Source organism: Squalius cephalus, assembly GCF_949319135.1.
Source record: "Squalius cephalus genome assembly, chromosome: 5".
NCBI lineage: Eukaryota > Metazoa > Chordata > Actinopteri > Cypriniformes > Leuciscidae > Squalius > Squalius cephalus.
Genome location: NC_137126.1, coordinates 47,206,648 through 47,222,981, shown reverse-complemented (window position 1 = coordinate 47,222,981; position 16,334 = coordinate 47,206,648). Strand labels below are relative to the sequence as shown.

The following is a 16,334-nucleotide window of genomic DNA, read 5'->3' as shown; positions in this document are numbered from 1 at the left end:
CAGATTTATGTTACAGTAAAAGATGTCACTTTGAATAAAAAAAAAAGCATATCATGGAAAACAGGATTTTTCCTGCTCTTTCATATTAAAGAGTTTGATGAATAGACACTCAAAACTTTCCCCAGTGCACTAAAAACATTTCTTGAAAAGAAATGCAAAACGGATCAGAAATCATCATGATTATGACATCAAAACTACAAGCTCATTAATATATGGCCACTTACATTTACATATTAACACCTAGTCAGTGTTCATCTACTTGACTTGCCCTAATGAGCCTGATTTCTGATTTCATCACTTGCAAAACAAAGGATCTAACACCACTTCATCTTTCAAAATCCCTTTCCTATAAAAGGCTCTAACAGGCCTCTGAGGCGAAGTAACACCCCACACAGTTCACGCTCACATTTGGCTTTACTAGTCACGTACTTGACCTGGAGGACACATTGGGAAACCCAAACGGGATCTGCTGGGCCGATAACATTTCACGATTTTATAGGGGAACAGAAGGGACTCATTGTTAACAATCCAATAAACTGGACTGTAATCTCTTATTTCCACACCATCAACTGCTATTCACAGAATATGCAAAAGTAGTCTTTTTAATAGTGTTTTGGCACAATGTAAAGTGAGCTTTTGAAAAGAATGTTCAATATAAACACAACAAAGCCAAAAGTTTCTGTATAGCTAAAACAGTAGATAATGGCGCTAGCAACGCAATGCTCACAGGTTCGATTCCCAGTGAATGCATGCATTTTAAAAAAGGATATAGATTCTGAGTCGCTTTAGATAAAAGCATCTGCCAAATGCATACATGTAAAAAAAAAACGTTTTCAACCACTGGTCAGTCTCAGCTAGATTTTTCTCAAAAAACTAGATTTTTGCATGACGCTTTAAGCAAATTGGGTTGTTAAGGTTTTTGTTATGGGGGTGTGTGGAGATGAACCCAATTGCAGACAGTAGTCACAGCAACAGTTTATTGTACAAATAACAGGAAAAACAAAGCCCACGAGGAGGCAAAACAAGACAAGACAGGACTACGAGTGACTAAACTAGACTATGACTCTGACAATTAACTAGACTATAAACAAACAGCAAAAACAGAACTTTCTCTAGACAATACTCTTGACAGGATACTCACAAGGTTTCACAATGAATAACACGCAATGTTAGACAATGTACCGACACAGGACAGAAAACATGAGGGGATTAAATAGGGAGCAAACTAATCAGGAACACAGGTGAAAGCAACAATCTAATGATTACAAGATGATAACAAGGGGGCGGGGTGAGGTGACAAGACAACGCAAGCACACAGCCCAAACAAATGGCCATGTGCTTACACATAAAACATGGGTCTGTCATGATCCTGCCTCAAGACCAGGGAAAATCAAAGACTAGAAGGCAGAATCATGACAGAACCCCCACCTTAAGGAGCGGCTTCCAGACGCTCCCCAAGGTGACACTAAACACGGGACATGACGGACTGAGACAAGGACACAAACCAACAAAACATAACAAATAACAATAAAGGCAAACAAGAAAAGACAATAACTGGGTTAGGGTGAAACATCAAAAACAATAAACAAGGCAGGGGAGGTGGAGGAAACACAGAGTTCATGGGGGATTGTCCAGGGTGAATAGGAGGACTGGTGGGCTTGGGTTTACGGGGCGAGGGCTTAGGACAGGGGTTATGGGCAGGCATTGACGAAGAAACACGAGGTACAGTCTTGGTGAAAACAGTCCGGGGCTGGACAGCGACAGGGGTGACAGGGGAAACACATCGCAACTTGGCAGGAGACTTGATGGGGACAACAGGGTGCGACGACACGGGAGACAAAGCAGGGGATGAAGCGGGTGACTGTGGGACAGGACCCTGTTTGAGAGGACAGACGGACCGGAATGGTCCCTCTGGGCCGATGACTCCAGGCTGCGCTTGACTCAGAACAGGACTCGGGACAGGACTCGGGACAGGACTCGGGACATCAGAATCATTCATGCTTGACGCGTCAGATTCCCTTGAATCCTTCAAACCAAACCCACTTGACTCAGGGGAAGCACTGTCTGATGTCGAGGGTTTGTGACTTGAAAGTAACTTGGGTCTGGGTGGCATTTCAAGGATCTTGGAAAGAGCGGTAAGATAGTCAGATACGGCTCGAGCAGCTAAGACGACAGGCATCTCCTTTTGGGCAGAAACTGCTTGCAGAACCTCTTTTGCGGCTAGATCGGCCACAACTCTCTCAGCAGACCCGGGGATAGCGCCTTCAGCAGCGGACTCTGGGACAACGCTTGCCGTAGCGGGCTCTGGGACAGCGTTTGTAGTTGCGGGCTCTGGGACAGCGCTTGCAGTCGCGGGCTCTGGGACAGCACTTGCAGTAGCGGGCTCTGGGACAGCGCTTGGGACAGCGCTTGCAGTGGCAGGCTCTGGGACAGCGCTTGCAGTGGCGGACTCTGGGACAGCGCTTGCAGTCGCGGGCTCTGGGACAGCACTTGCAGTAGCGGGCTCTGGGACAGCGCTTGGGACAGCGCTTGCAGAAGCGGGCTCTGGGACAGCGCTTGCAGTAGCGGGCTCTAGGACAGCGGCTGGGACGGCGCTTGCAGTTGCGGGCTCTGGGACAGCGCTCTTGACTTCAGCGGCGGGATGGAGAGCCATCGCGGACTCAGGGGGAGACAGAGACGGAGGACCAGAAGCTCCCCTCCTCCTCCTCTTCCTCCTGGGTCGCGGAGCAGAGACGGTAGCCAGACTGGTGACAGGAGAGGGAGGTGAAGCAGGAAACGTTACAGGAACTGGGGAGCTCAGCGCAGGCGAGGACGACTCCGGGCAGGAAGACTCCGATGCTGACTCCCACGACAGGTGCCTTCCACGCTTAACCATGAAGTTTGAAGGACGTGGAAGGTGACTTAGGAGTCGCGGCGGGACTGGGTTGGTCCCCATGTGTAGCGACGGCTAACAGACGACCCTCAGGGATCACAGGAAGTGAAGCAGAAGGAGGAGACCTCGAGGAAGAAACCTGCAGCTCCTCCCGAGAGAAACGATCCCAGAGCTGGGCATAATTCTTCAAGATCCACTCACCCTGGGACGAGAATGGAAGGTTGACCTTTCTGTCGGTGGGAGCTGACAACCAGCATTGTTCACGGAATTCCGATTGTCGCTGGAGCTGGAAGGACATACCGTCTGCTGGGTTCTTTCTTGGTCGGTACATTCTGTTATGGGGGTGTGTGGAGATGAACCCAATTGCAGACAGTAGTCACAGCAACAGTTTATTGTACAAATAACAGGAAAAACAAAGCCCACGAGGGGGCAAAACAAGACAAGACAGGACTACGAGTGACTAAACTAGACTATGACTCTGACAATTAACTAGACTATAAACAAACAGCAAAAACAGAACTTTCTCTAGACAATACTCTTGACAGGATACTCACAAGGTTTCACAATGAATAACACGCAATGTTAGACAATGTACCGACACAGGACAGAAAACATGAGGGGATTAAATAGGGAGCAAACTAATCAGGAACACAGGTGAAAGCAACAATCTAATGATTACAAGATGATAACAAGGGGGCGGGGTGAGGTGACAAGACAACGCAAGCACACAGCCCAAACAAATGGCCATGTGCTTACACATAAAACATGGGTCTGTCATGATCCTGCCTCAAGACCAGGGAAAATCAAAGACTAGAAGGCAGAATCATGACAGTTTTGATTTTCTACATCTGTTGAAAATGTGAGAACATGTGAGAGATGTTAGAACAAAAGGCCAAATTATTGACCAAATAATTAATGTTCTTGAGCTCTGCTTTAAAGGGGTCACGACATTACAAATTGTTTCCTTGTATATATAAATTCCACAAGGAACAAAACAAATATACTGTGTATGTGGAAAAATTATTTTCATCCTTTATTCTGATTTGTTCACAGTCATAATTAATGATTTAACATCCAATCTTATCTTCTTTTTAACAAACAATAGATGTGGCGTTATCAGTTTTCTCGTCTAGAATGCAGCAATTGGACATTTATTGACGCTTATGACCGAACAAGTGATCGATAACTCCGTGTCCTCTGTAATAATCAAATCATTGAATATTTTCAGATGGCTTAGACCACCCTAGCACTTCTGCAGAAATGACATCCGTACACCTCAGTCCCGGAAAATTAAACTGGATTTACACTAAAAATAAATAACACAAAACAGACTGTAACTATTGATAGCCAAAGAACAAAATGAAACCGCCAAAAACAGCGACTCAACAACTTGGAACAGTGTTCAGGGGATCTGTGAAAGAAAAGATCAGATTCTTTACGGATAACACACTGTTTTTAAGGAAGTTGAAATATTCCGAGTCAGATAACCGGTGGGTGTGGAGAATTCCCTGGAGAAACACTAATGACAGCAATCAATCATTCTCTTGTAATTTGCGCTTGACAGCATTTCTCAGTAACGAAAACAAAAATCTTTACCGATGAGATTGGAGGTTGAGAGTTCAGAGAGCAGATAACGTAAAACTATTCCAAACCTTACCAAGACTACAGTTCTAGGCCTCAAAGACGAGCTCCAGACGAAATGGCTGTTTCCAAACGGTAGGCAAAAATACGCCGCCGACAAATCCTAAAGCAACACCACATGTTTCCCGGGCAGATAAACCAATCCCAAAGTCCACTGCGACAAGCTCAGTCAACTTCTGCCAATACTGCAGAGTATGAGCTAATGCCATGTCTAATTTTAATAAGGGATTATTTCAACCAATTTTTGTGTGCAATGTTAACAGAAAGTGCACCCGAGAAGCTCTGCGATTATGATTTGCCATGCATTCACGTCAGAAACTAAATATGGAAGTAACCAAAACAAAACACTGCTGCACATTTACTGATATGCATTAAAACAATACAGTTGCATCACCTTTATACAACCTAATAAGGATTATTAATGCATAGAATTGAACAAATAATTAAAGTTCATAAAGCTCTGCTTTAAAGCAGACAGCACTAAAAATTAAAAGCAACTTCTATTCATGTTTTTCAATTCTAATTTAGTTATACTGTTGTTATATACAGACCCTTTCCAAAAAATTAGAATATCATGGAAAAGTTTATTTATTTCCATAATTCCATTCAAAACGTTAAACTTCCATAGATTATAGATTCAGGGCCCACAACTTAAACGATTTCAAGTATTTGGTTGTTTATTTGTACATAATTTGGGCTTCCAGCTCATAAAACCCACGAAAACAGGATTTCAAAAAATTAGAATATTACATGAAATCACACAGTAATTACACAGTGATACCATGGTCATTGAAGCAGGTTTTGGTTCTTTTGGCAGTGTGGGCCGGTGCAAATCCTGCTGGAAAATGAAGGAAGCATGAAGTGCTCTGGAAATGTCCTGGTAGACGGCTGCGTTGACTCTGGATTTAATAAAGCACAGTGGACCAAAGTCCTCTTTTCTGATGAGAGCAAATTTTGCATCTCATTTGGAAACCAAGGTCCCAGAGTCTGGAGGAAGAATGGAGAGGCACACAATCCAAGATGCTTGAAGTCCAGTGTGAAGTTTCCACAGTCTGTGTTGGTTTGGGGAGCCATGTCATCGGCTGGTGTTGGTCCACTGTGCTGTCCACTCAACGCAGCCGTCTACCAGGACATGTCCAGAGCACTTCATGCTTCCTTCAGCAGACAAGCTTTATGGAGATGCTGACTTCATTTCCCAGCAGGATTTGCACCGGCCCACACTGCCAAAAGAACCAAAACCTGGTTCAATGACCATGGTATCACTGTGTAATTACTGTGTGATTTCATGTAATATTCTAATTTTTTGAAATCCTGTTTTCGTGGGTTTTATGAGCTGGAAGCCCAAATTATGTACAAATAAACAACTAAATACTTGAAATCGTTTAAGTTGTGGGCCCTGAATCTATAATCTATGGAAGTTTAACGTTTTGAATGGAATTATGGAAATAAATAAACTTTTCCATGATATTCTAATTTTTTGGAAAGGGTCTGTATATCCACAGAACAATTGCACTTTTATATGTGTATAATTTCTCACCCCAGCGTACATAATAAAGTAAAAATAATACTAATTATAAGAATATAATAATTATTAACTAAAATATATGTAAAAAAAATAAATGCATATATAAAAAATAAGATTTAACATAATAAAATTCCTTACAGTTACAGTTATCAGTGCAGTATCTGTTATTGTTTATAAACAAAATAAATAAACTTCACATTAGTGATTTGTTCAGTCATTCTTATTTAACATCCCACATTATCTACTTGTTAACAAATTGTATAAAGGGGATCTTATTGATTTCTTATATCACTTTTTTCCATAGTAAGATTACAAGACATTTCTTTAAATCATTAAGAGGAGGAAAGTCTACATGTTAAAACAATAACACGTTTAGTGTGTAGTAAAGGGAAATCTATAAGCATTTATAAATACACTCATTGGGCCCTATTTTAACGATCTGAAACGCAAGTATCAAGCGCGAAACGCAAGTAACTTTGTGGGTGGATCTTGGGCGCTGTTGCTATTATACCGGCGGGATAAATGACTCTTGCGCCCGACGCAAATCTAAAATGGGTTGGTCTGAAGAAGCTTCATTACTCATAGGTGTGGTTTGGGCGTAACGTGAAATAAACCAATCAGAGCGTCATCTCACATTCCCTTTAAGAGCAGGCGCGCTTGTTCCATGGCGGATTGCTATTATAACGGCGGATTTGCCAGGCGCACGCCAGGAGCAGTTCACAGCCGAGGAGACCGACGTTCTCGTCAGGGCCGTAAAACACAGAGAAGTGACATTGGGGATGGAGAAACACACCCAAATTAGCTTCGGTTAAACAGGCGTGTAAGCTAGATTTATGCCTATTTTTTCATATCTTCATGGACACAACAATGATTTCCCTCGTGTGTTAATATTTTTCCTTGTAATAATGTATGGTTTTCTAAAAATGAAAACTGCTGCGTCTGTGTGTAGATGAGAGAAGCAAAGTGCATGCGCGTTGTGCACACGCTACATTGATTATGGCCAAGCATGCGCCATTAAAATAGCACATGAATAACATGCGCAACGCACCACTGACTTTAGACTAGGTTTTTCCTGGTCAGTGGCGAAATTGTTTTCTAAACCTGCAAAATAGCACCAGGAAACGTTTACGCCGGAACACGCCGCCTCTTTTCGCTGAACCGTCCCAGGGAGCGCAAATGCATTTCCTAATTTACCGACGTGCGTCTGTGGAGGGAAAAGTCCGCTGTGCGTCGGGTGCAAAACAGGAATGATACATGCGTCGGTGTACAAAGTCAATTGCGCTGGGTGCAAGATAGGGCCCTTAAAGTTATTTTATTGGCATCAATGCCAATTTTATTGGTTCAATGAAGAATCCGTAACATCCATGGAATATTTTCATTGCACAAAGTAAAAAAAAAGGTTCTTTAGATTTTTAAAATGTTCTTCACACTAAGAAAAATAGGTCCTCTATTTAAAAATAGGATCGACTATTTTTGACTGTCAAAATGCCGGCGGACACAGCTACAGTGAGTTGTTCAAAATCTTTCTTTTTAGTAAACTCTGTGTACACAAACACTGTTCTCAATGCTGGAGTTCATGTGTAGAGCCCCTGGTGATACTTCGAACAAAGTTTCATGTTGTGTCGAGCCTTCTTAGTGTTTTAAAAATAGTGATTTTGATGCTATCATAGAAGTGCCCCATTCACTCCCATTCAAAAGGCAATTTGACCGAAAACGAAAATACGGTCAAACTTAAAAGTGGTGTTTCCATTCTAATTATGCTTTTAAACGAAAGTTTGCCTCGGGTAGATTAACAAAAAGAGCCTAGGTTTCATTTTGGAGAGAGTTACGCTTTAAGAATGTTTTCTGAAAGGTTATTTAGGGAACCGAAAATGCTTCTTTTAAGGCATCGCTGTGAAAACCCCATTTTGGAAGCTTTATTTTTAAGAGTGCACATTTACATGGCAAATATGCAAAAAACGTTTCAACATTTGAAATAATGCTCATTCAGCAGCCTCTGCGTCTGGTGTGTGAAGTTGATTTTCCACACGAGTTCATGTGTAGTGTTTCCAGACCGGTGGATCTAGAGCCGGCCGCTTCTTTCATGTTCTCAACCCATCCAGAACACTGGCACTGGAACAGAAAGTGAGATGGCTAGCGGTGATGAGGGAGGCTGGGATTTGGAGATTTGTCGGGCCAGGATAAAGCCAGCAGAATGATGTCAATTCTGGATGAACTTCAATAGCACACCCTACGGTTTCCATGCGTTTGTGGCCATGCGAGGTCGTAACGGGGTCACAGACGAAACGTCACCGTGGAGACCACATGAGAACCGCCGACTATCATCATGATCCACTCGCACTTTTTTAATCTCTTCTGGAGATTTGGACTTCAGCCCATCTCACCCGCAATAAAACAGCCTTGAGCTGTGCAGAAAACACCCTGGAGATTTCAGATACGGCAAACCACAAATAACACTCATGACAGATGCTCAGAGTTCCTTCGTTGTATCAAGAGCTGGATCAGACACTTTAAAAATGTATTATTGCAGGTCATTTTATTGTGACTTTAACAGAATACAGTTACAGTAACTCAACAGCAAGAAAGACCTGATGGCTTGAATGACTATAACTTATGTTGAATATGTGCCTAAACTTCAGACAACGCACAACTAAACAAAACAATTAGAATTTATTTGCAATGCCTTCTTACTGATGAGGTTTTGTTGAAGTCACAAGAATGACTTGTGATAGTTTGCACATTAAAATAGGATGAAAATTACAGTAAAATCTGTACCGTTTCCCGTTTGTATAAAATATAAAAATACATACACTTACGGCCACTTTATTAGGTACACCTGTTCAGATGTTCAGTAAAAATCCTTATTGTTGAGCCTTGACTTTCATTTTTTCTTTCCTGGTTACATAACACCATTTTTAAGTCTGTTTCTCCCCCAAACCTGTGTATAAGGCACGTGAAACTGAAGATCTCTGATTAAAAAGACATTTAATTGATTGTCCGTCATCAGCACAGGATTCGGTCCAAGCCAAGAAAACAATGATTTCCGATGAGCTAAATGAAAGAGTGATGTTGGGATGTGTTTATGTCTGAGTCTTTCCCGGATGACCGTCCACAGGAAACACATTTGCTTTCAGATAGGTATAAAAGCACTGTGAAACATGATTCTTTTGTTTTAAATCTGTTAAAGTTGACAGTTAAAGGTTAATTGAATTTTATAAACGCAACACCAGATAATATTCCATAATTTTGAGCTAATATGATTGCTTCAACAGACGAATGGTCTTTAGCACGGGTGTATCAGGATATTGGACTCAGTATCACATTTCCCCTCACATGTTGAGAAATCAATATCGGTAATGTATTTCAGATACAGCGCATGCCAATGATAACAGCCTCTTCACAATGTTGAGACGAGCGGCCCACAGATGATCACTCATCCCGCAGGATAAACATTTAAATCCAGCATAATCAATGGCTCTTTTAACTCTCTCTGATGAATTGCTAATTCACAAACTTACTTCACAGCTGTTCATGGTGGAATGAGGTCGAGGAGAACTTCAGAAGTTCACACTAAAACAAAGACAGAACTACTGCATTCTCTTTGAAATGAGCATTAAAGCTTCTGGTTAAAGTTGTAGCAACTAATAACTGCTGATTACAATAATTCTACAGAAACCACAACTGGATCTTGCTCTGTGTTCATGTTCACGTCAGCTACAGTAAATACAGTCTATTTAAAAGGACAGTTCTCTCAGAAAAGAAAATTCGTTACAAACCTGTTTGACTTACTTTCTTTTGCTGAACACAAAGAAAGATATTTCTGTTGTTTTTGTCTGTTCAATTGAAGTCAATGGGACAATTGTTTTATTTTTTTGAACTTTTTAAAATCAGTGCTACATGACTAGAGAAAAACAGATGAAATGGGCAGCACCATTGATATTTCAACATTGATAATAATCGGAAATGTTACTTGAGCATCAAATCATCATATTAGAATGATTTCTGAAGGATCATGTGACACTGAAGACTGGAGTAATGATGCTGAAAATTCAGCTTTGAATCACAGGAATAAATTACATTTTAGAATATATTAAATTATCAAACATATATTTTGAATTGTAAAAATATTTCACGATATTACTGTTTTTGCTGTATTTTTAATCAAATAAATGCAGCCTTAGAGAGCAGAAGAGGCTTCTTTCAAAAACATTAAAAAGTCTTAATTATTCAAAATTTTGACCAGTAGTGTATACTTCCAAGAGCGCAACAACACAAACCAGGTTGAACAATGGTGACCTTGTCCTTTAAACTAAGGCATTGTGGCCATTCTGACTCTAACCAATCAGGTCGCAAGATTCTGCAATTATATACTATCATAACCAATCACAGAATTAAAAATAAAATGGTCTGAAAATGTTGCTAAAAAACATGCAATCATTGCAATTTAAACACAATTCTGACCCAGAATTGCTGGAAACATAAAGTACATAAACGTTATATGATTTAGAACAATTGCATATGAGGATTTATATCTCATTGTTTGTTCCACCATGTGTTTGGACTCACTCGGCCTAAACCCTGCTGAGCTTAAGCAATGCAATTTCATGTTGCTCAAACTCACAGAACACCCAGTGTTTTTAATAAAAACACATTGCATTTGTGTAAAACACTATTTAATGGTACAATCAAAATGTCTTAAGGCGGTTACAGTTTCACCACATTTATGTGATGACTTTGCTTCTTACTGTGCCGGCCACCCAAAAATCTAATCACGGTGTTGTTTGCCTATAAAAGCAGTGACCCGTGAATTCCCAGTGTCAAATGCCTAGGGATGCCCGTCTAGAAAAAAACAAATGCAATCATGTGCTATTAAATCATGGGTCTGGCCGACGGGTCGCCCTCGCTCTGGGCTTCTGGTGCCACGCGTTCTGCTAAAGTCATCATGCTGTTTGAAGGAGCTCCACTGCAAGTTAAATCCCTTTGCATTTTACCTTTGAGACCACAAGACCCTCACTTACTTGAAATTGTCGTCTTCCACGAACTTTTGAAGCTCCTCGATGTAGCGAACAGACATCAAGTACTTCTGCACATGCGGGAGCGTCACGAGGTGATCTGTGAGGAGGAGGAGGGTATATAAACACACATGCATATCAATCTGAAATTCCCCCACAGATTTCACGAAAACGAACTGACCGTATGTGCAGGACACCTGGAGGTCAGAGATCACCCGCAGGATGTTGTTCATCTGATTGGTTCTCTGCTGAGTCTCAATGATGCTGTCAGACGCTGGATAGGCCGAGTCGATGTAAATCAGGTCCAACAAGTAGATCCCTGTGTGTGAGAAATGGAAAAGACACAGACGCATTAAAACAGAACTATTAATAACATTTATGGATTCACCGATATACAAATTTAGGCTGATATGATACTGATAACAATGACCCAAGATGATGTATATCGTCATGAAAAGATTTATTTTGTCATTATCACCAGCTGACTGCACATTCTCTGTCTTATTAAATAAATAATAATAAATTTACTTTAAATATATTTATAATTCATTAATTCAATTTTATTCAATATTTAAAACATTTTTTTTAAAAGTATTTTAAATTGTGTAAATAAATATATGTATTTTAATATAATATAATATAATATAATATATTTATATTTTATATTATAAATAAAAGTAGTTTATAAATAAACTTAACGTGTCTTTTAGTTCAATTTAAACAATTTGTTTAAAATTATTTAAGCAAATGTATTTAAATGAATAAATAAATGTATTTACATAATTTATAAATGTATTTATTGTATTTATATTTATATCATCATAAATAAGCAGTTTATAAAACAAAACTTAAAGTGTTTGGGGAAAAATTATTTCATTTATTTGAATAAATAAATACATGTAAATAATTTATTTGAAATATGTAAATAAATAAATACTTTTTCTTTATTTAAACTTAAATGTTAGGGAGAATATTTAAATACATTAATTTATTTGAAATGAAAGAAAGGAAGAAAGCTAGGACAGATACACAATAGTCTTTGTCAGTGCACTACATGCTGGTATCTGCACAGACATCTGCTAATACAGCAGGAATACTCTAAGAATACTTATTTAACGTCTAATAAAGAGATTGAGATATACAGTAGCACCGTCATGCACGGTTATGCTGCATTACCTCAGTCAATCTGTGATACACATGATACCTACTGACTAACAAGAACCAGACATATACAGCAGGAACAACTGACTCTCCTGGCATTCATTTTTCCCAGAATGCATCTTAGAAATTACACAACTGCGCAGCATTCACAATTACATCATTCTGCAAGTTGCTCAAAGAGTAAAACATGCGATGAGATGAAAAACGATCATGTGGAGATCTGAGGCAGAGAATAACATGTCACATGAGTATCTTTAATATCAGGCTGTGTTTGTGATTGAAAGCATACTAGCACTGTCAACACACTTCAGTATAAACTTCACATTGTTCCACTGTGTGGAACATAAAATAAGATTTTAGACAAAATCTAAGCTGGATTTGTATGGCTAAGCTCCAAATAAGTAAACATCTGTTTGACAATATAAACTAACTACATACATAAACAAATACATTACTATGAGTTGAAATTATTTTAAACAAAAAAACATGCTTTGGTAGATTATAGTTATGACAAAAATTATGACGAAATGAGATTATGAGATACTAATATCATACTAATATACATAATAATGAGATGAAAGTCGAAATTATTACAATTTCAATTTATGTCATAATTATGACTTTAAACTCCTAATTTCAACTTTTTATCTTCTACTTATGAGTTTTTATGTCATGATGATTTACAAAAGCTTTTTTTTTCTTATGTGGTGGAAATGGGACAAATGTGTGTTTCACAGAGGAAGGAAAATAATACAGGACTGTAATGACATGCAGGTGAGGAGATGATGACAAAATGTACAATTTTGGGTGAACTACTTCCTTTAATTAGATTATCTTCAATTATAAACTAAAGCACAGTCTGAATTAAACTGGAGAGATGCTGAGACGAGTGTTCAGTGATCCTCAATAAGAACCACTGGAGAAACTCAGCTGTGGAAAGAATGAAGAATGGTTTTCCATCCGGACAGCTGAGGTCTGGAGAGTGAGAGCCTCAGAGAGCATGAGGCATTGCTGGAGGAGATGGCATGGCCTCCCGAAACTTCAGATGGGTTTCTCTAATTCACTTCTGCCAGTGTGCACGGCATTGTTCAGAAAAGTCACTCTAAAACTCTATATAGAGCATATGTTAGATCACTAATATGTAAGACTAGCCTAAGCAGTGTATGCAACCAGTTTCTGCACTTCTTTGTCACTAATTTCCAAGAAAAAAAGATAAAATCACATCGTCAGAAACAAAATATTTTATTTTAATCAAAGTGCCCCTGTTTTAAATGTCACTAATTTAGAGGTCTCCTAGAAAAAAAAACACACTTTAATTTCTCATCATATATGTTGCAACATTAGCACTTTTCTCACTGTGTCTGAAACGGTTCGTTTGAAGATTCGGTCTATCTAAACCCCTCCTTTCTGAGAGCTTCCTTTTTTCTGATTGGTCAGATGGTTCAGCGTGCTGTGATTGGTCGACCACTCACAGCGCGTGTCAGAAACGAAACGCGTTTTACCATATCATAATTTTAGCTGCTTCGGCTTCCAAATGTAATGTCTAGGAACAGTACAGGAGTTTTCTTGGATGTTCTTAGATGAGCTTAAACACAATGAATCTTTCAATGAAAACACCACGTTTATCTTTACTGGGGAAAAAGTGGCTGGTACTTTAGCAAATAAATGTTTCAATGGAAACCACATGGCTGGATTCAAACTGAGAGGAAGTCCTCACAATCTAATAAAAGCATAAACCAAACTAATATATAAAACAAGGCGCGTAGTCAAACGGCGGTGCCCTGGTAGTGATTAGCAGAGCATTATTTGAGCAAATGTCCAGGAGGGTTTGTTTAATGTGTTTAATGGTTATTTATGGAGCTCTGGATAAACTTCTCCAGGGTGCTTCTCCTCAACAAAACAGATGGAGACGTTCATATAAAGAATCATGTTTTCTGTGCTGTTAACAAACTGATATTTAGATATAAATGACCCGTATCAGTGACACAACATGAGACACACCTGTACTCATTTCTTTCTTTCTGTCCATCCATCCATCCATCCATCCATCCATCCATCCATCCATCATTCTATCATCCATCCATCCATCCATCCATCCATCCATCCATCCATCCATCCATCCATCCATCCGTCTACTGTTCTATCATCCATCCATCCATCCATCCATCCATCCATCCATCCATCCATCCATCCATCCATCCATCCATCCATCCACTGTTCTATAATCCATCCTTCCATCCATCTATCCGTCTACTGTTCTATCATCCATCCATCCATCCATCCATCTACTGTTCTATAATCCATCCTTCCATCGATCCATCTGTCTACTGTTCTATCATCCATCCAGCCAGCCATCCATCCATCCACCCATAGATCGTTCTATCTTCCATCCATCCATCCATCTATTGTTATATCATCCATCCATCATTCTATCGTCCATCCATCATTCTAGTCCATATATCTATCCATTCATCCATCCATTAATCAATCCATCCATCTACTGTTCTGCCATCCATCCATCTGTCTACTGTTCTATCATCCATCCATCCATCCATCCATCCATCTACTGTTCTATCATCCATCCATTCATCCATCTATCATTCTATTGTCCATCCAGCATTCTATCGTCCATCTATCCATCCATCCATCCATCCATCCATCCATCCATCCGTCTACTGTTCTATCATCCATCCATCCAGCCATCCATCGTTCTATCGTCGTTCATAAGAACAACGGTCATAAAGTTCCTAAGAACAAGAATTATTTGAAATTGATTTTTATGTACCATCATAAATGTCTTCTCTGATCAATTTGGTGAATAAAAGTATGAATCTAGACAAGATCAGCTTCACTTAAATGGAAGCAAGTGAAGTAAAGCATATATTTTAACCTAATCCAAATAAAGCAATAAACCTTCAGAAATGTAATTCAAGTCGATGAGTTGAGAATACAACATCTCCACAGATCAGTTCAATCCCACACTGACCGACCTCGACAGATTCTGAGTCACACTATGGCCACGTCTACACCATGACATCACCACTCAACATGACAGCGACGCCAAGCAACATAATCAACATCTATTCTCTGCCATTGTATTACCAAATGCAGGCTGTTTCCAGGCACAACGTCTGTGAATGGTTCAGTTTCTTTATGAAACACAGAATTTCTTATTTCCTTTTTATTTTGGGTGTTCTTATCTGCGGATTCAGCCGAATGCTTCTGCTAAACAAAGACGGAAACTCTGTTTGACAACATTGGTTGAAGGTTGTGGGAAGCAGTTGCACGAGCACACACTGAGTTGGAGTTTCCAGCTCACCTTCTGCCTGGTTTGTGTGAGTTTTGTTTAAGGTCATCTTTTGTTTTTCCAGGAAAAAGCTGATGAAGGATTCGCTGATGAGATGTTCAGACTAAACAGGATCAGGGTAAAGCTCTCTGGTTCCCTTAAAAGGCAGCAGTGTGCCATCTTACATAACCCTCATGCACGCTCCTCTTCAGAGTCTTAAAACACATGAAGACCTGTCGGATCCAACAGATCCTTTCTTCTATTGCAACATTCACCTTGGACAGCACAGCTCAGCATCATGTGTTGTTCTTATTACACAATCAGAGCCGTTTGCCCAAAGAGACCATGAAAACGTGCTGAAGCAAAGCTCACAAAATTGCCGTTTGCTTCCAAGTCTGATCATCCAACACAAACCAGGTCTTTGCACAACGAGCTCTGGGTTTGATCATCCCAATGCTCTTTGTCTGATGTGTTTTATAGCTACACGTCTGCACAAGTTACCATCTTAGATAAAAAAGTTATGTTCTTGCAATCCAGACTGTTTGGATTGTTCCTCTTAATTCTGAGCCTAACCATGAGTGAACATTTGTTATGCATAATCATACATGCAAGTGACAAACAAATACAATTATCAAATTGTTAATTGCAATTTGTAGGGCTGTTAATCATAAGCAAAATGACGGTCCTAACCACATCCATGAAGCAAACCAAACCAGCACTGAACAACAATGAAATACATAGAGCACTGATAGAAAAAGAAGTCTTGATGATTTATAAGCGCTGAAACATCTTTAAACATGTTTGACAAAACTGCAGCCAGGCAATGAGCTCATCCAA

The 16,334-nt window shown here is 39.7% G+C and overlaps 1 protein-coding gene across 2 annotated transcripts in view; it reads right to left on the bottom strand.

Moving 5' to 3' along the window:
* The window catches only part of LOC307158853 (ras-specific guanine nucleotide-releasing factor RalGPS1), a 141,686-nt gene that overhangs the window by 23,621 nt on the left and 101,731 nt on the right, over window positions 1-16,334 (bottom strand). For both annotated transcript variants that reach the window (XM_079871815.1, XM_079871814.1), the window contains exons 9-10: window positions 11,232-11,369; window positions 11,057-11,150 (exon numbers count right to left, since the gene is read on the bottom strand). In XM_079871815.1, coding sequence (XP_079727941.1) covers window positions 11,057-11,150; window positions 11,232-11,369 — 232 coding nt within the window. The remainder of the gene's footprint in view (window positions 1-11,056; window positions 11,151-11,231; window positions 11,370-16,334) is intronic.